General features: G+C 30.9%; 1 protein-coding gene across 1 annotated transcript in view; it reads right to left on the bottom strand.

Annotated features, from left to right (window-relative positions):
* The window catches only part of LOTGIDRAFT_195554 (hypothetical protein), a gene marked incomplete at its 3' end in the record, with an annotated part of 13,144 nt that overhangs the window by 5,579 nt on the left and 4,747 nt on the right, over positions 1–2,818 (bottom strand). Inside the window, exons 7-13 of the mRNA XM_009065155.1 lie at positions 2,135–2,251; positions 1,833–1,949; positions 1,538–1,651; positions 1,185–1,301; positions 882–998; positions 578–694; positions 275–391 (exon numbers count right to left, since the gene is read on the bottom strand). Coding sequence (XP_009063403.1) covers positions 275–391; positions 578–694; positions 882–998; positions 1,185–1,301; positions 1,538–1,651; positions 1,833–1,949; positions 2,135–2,251 — 816 coding nt within the window. The remainder of the gene's footprint in view (positions 1–274; positions 392–577; positions 695–881; positions 999–1,184; positions 1,302–1,537; positions 1,652–1,832; positions 1,950–2,134; positions 2,252–2,818) is intronic.

The following is a 2,818-nucleotide window of genomic DNA, read 5'->3' as shown; positions in this document are numbered from 1 at the left end:
TTAGGACAGTCACATCTAAACCTCCCTCCAGTTGTAGGACAACAAGTTCCACCATTATGACAAGGATGACTGTCACAAGGATTTATTTCTAATGGAAGATAAAGCACAAAACTCTCATTAATACGAAGGTAAATCTCTTATAGTTTTAGAAAATTGTAAACGTATTTATAAAGCCATTGTTCTTGTGTTCTTCGCAAAATCATTAAAAACACAGTTCCTAGTGGGATTTGAAGAAAATTATTTGTAATTTCCAATGATTATAATAATTACCAACCTATATCACATGTTTTACCCTTGAAACCTTTAGGACAGTCACAACTAAACTTTCCTCCAGTTGTAGGACAACAAGTTCCACCATTATGACAAGGATTACTGTCACAAGGATTTATTTCTAATGGAAGATAAAGCACAAAACTCACATTATAACCAAATTAAATCTCTTATAATTTTAAAAAATTGTAAACGTTTTTAAAAAGCCATTGTTCTCGAGTACTTGCAAAGTTATTAGAAAACTCAGTCGTTAGTAGAATTTCAATAAAGTTTTTTGTTATTTCCAATGATAATAATTATAACAAACCTATATCACATGTTTTACCCTTGAAACCTCTAGGACAGTCACAGCTAAACTTCCCTCCAGTTGTAGGACAACAAGTTCCACCATTATGACAAGGATGACTGTCACAAGGATTTATTTCTAATGGAAGATAAAGCACACAACTCTCATTAAGACGAAGGTAAATCTCTTCTAGTTTTAGAAAATTGTAAACGTATTTAAAAAGCCATTGTTCTTGTGTTCTTCGCAAAATCATTAAAAACACAGTTCCTAGTGGGATTTTGAAGAAAATTATTTGTAATTTCCAATGATTATAATAATTACCAACCTATATCACATGTTTTACCCTTGAAACCTTTAGGACAGTCACAACTAAACTTCCCTCCAGTTGTAGGACAACAAGTTCCACCATTATGACAAAGATGACTGTCACAAGGATTTATTTCTAATGGAAGATAAAGCACAAAACTCTCATTAATACGAAGGTAAATCTCTTCTAGTTTTAGAAAATTGTAAACGTATTTAAAAAGCCATTGTTCTTGTGTTCTTCGCAAAATCATTAAAAACACAGTTCCTAGTGGGATTTAAAGAAAATTATTTGTAATTTCCAATGATTATAATAATTACCAACCTATATCACATGTTTTACCCTTGAAACCTTTAGGACAGTCACAACTAAACTTCCCTCCAGTTGTAGGACAACAAGTTCCACCATTATGACAAGGATTACTGTCACAAGGATTTATTTCTAATGGAAGATAAAGCACAAAACTCACATTAAAACCAAATTAAATCTCTTATAATTTTAAAAAATTGTAAACGTTTTTAAAAAGCCATTGTTCTCGAGTACTTGCAAAGTTATTAGAAAACACAGTCGTTAGTAGAATTTCAAGAAAGTTTTTTGTTATGCACATTACTGCAGTCTTTGTTTAAGGATTTAAAAAAAATTATTTGTGATTTCCAATGATTATAATATTTACAAACCTGTTTCACATTTATCACCTTCGAAACCTCTAGGACAGTCACAGTAATACTCAGTTCCAGATGTAGGACAAGTTCCACCATTATGACAAGGATGACTGTCACAAGGATTTAATTCTAATGAAAAATATATGACAAAACTCTCAATAAAACTAAGGCAAGTCTCATAGTTTTAGATCATTGTCAACTCTTTGAAACATCGTTCAAAAATTCTTTGCCAACTCATTAGAAGACACAGTTTATTGTAAAATTTTAAGAAAATTATTTGTGATTTCCAATGATTATAATATTTACAAACCTGTTTGACATTTATCACCTTCGAAACCTCTAGGACAGTCACAGTAATACTCCATTCCAGATGTAGGACAACAAGTTCCACCATTATGACAAGGATGACTGTCACAAGGATTTAATTCTAATGAAAAATATATGACAAAACTCACAATAAATCTAAGGCAAGTCTCATAGTTTTAGATCATTGTCAACTCTTTGAAAAAGCCATCGTTCAAAAATTCTTTGCCAACTCATTAGGAGACACAGTTTATTGTAAAATTTTAAGAAAATTATTTGTGATTTCCAATGATTATAATATTTACACACCTGTTTGACATTTATCACCTTCGAAACCTTTAGGACAGTCACAGTAATACTCAGTTCCAGATGTAGGACAACAAGTTCCACCATTATAACAAGGATGACTGTCACAAGGATTTAATTCTAATGAAAAAAATGAAAAAACTCACAATAAAACTAAGGCAAGTCTCACAGTTTTAGATCATTGTAAATGTTATTAAAAAGCCATTGTTCACAAATTATTTGCGAACTCATTAGAAGACACAGTTAATGGTAAAATTTTAAGAAAATTATTTGTGATTTCCAATGATTATAATATTTACAAACCTGTTTGACATTTATCACCTTCGAAACCTTTAGGACAGTCACAGTAATACTCCATTCCAGATGTAGGACAACAAGTTCCACCATTATGACAAGGATGACTGTCACAAGGATTTAATTCTAATGAAAAAAAATGACAAGGATTTAATTCTAATGAAAAATATATGACAAAACTCACAAAAAAACTAAGGCAAGTCTCATAGTTTTAGATCATTGTCAACTCTTTGAAAAAGCCATCGTTCAAAAATTCTTTGCCAACTCATTAGAAGACACAGTTTATTGTAAAATTTTAAGAAAATTATTTGTGATTTCCAATGATTATAATATTTACACACCTGTTTGACATTTATCACCTTCGAAACCTTTAGGACAGTCACAGTAATACTC

This window comes from Lottia gigantea (assembly GCF_000327385.1).
Source record: "Lottia gigantea unplaced genomic scaffold LOTGIsca_68, whole genome shotgun sequence".
In the NCBI taxonomy this organism is placed as follows: Eukaryota; Metazoa; Mollusca; class Gastropoda; family Lottiidae; genus Lottia; species Lottia gigantea.
The sequence above is the reverse complement of the archived record's forward strand: the minus strand, read 5'-3'. Positions and strand labels throughout refer to the sequence as shown.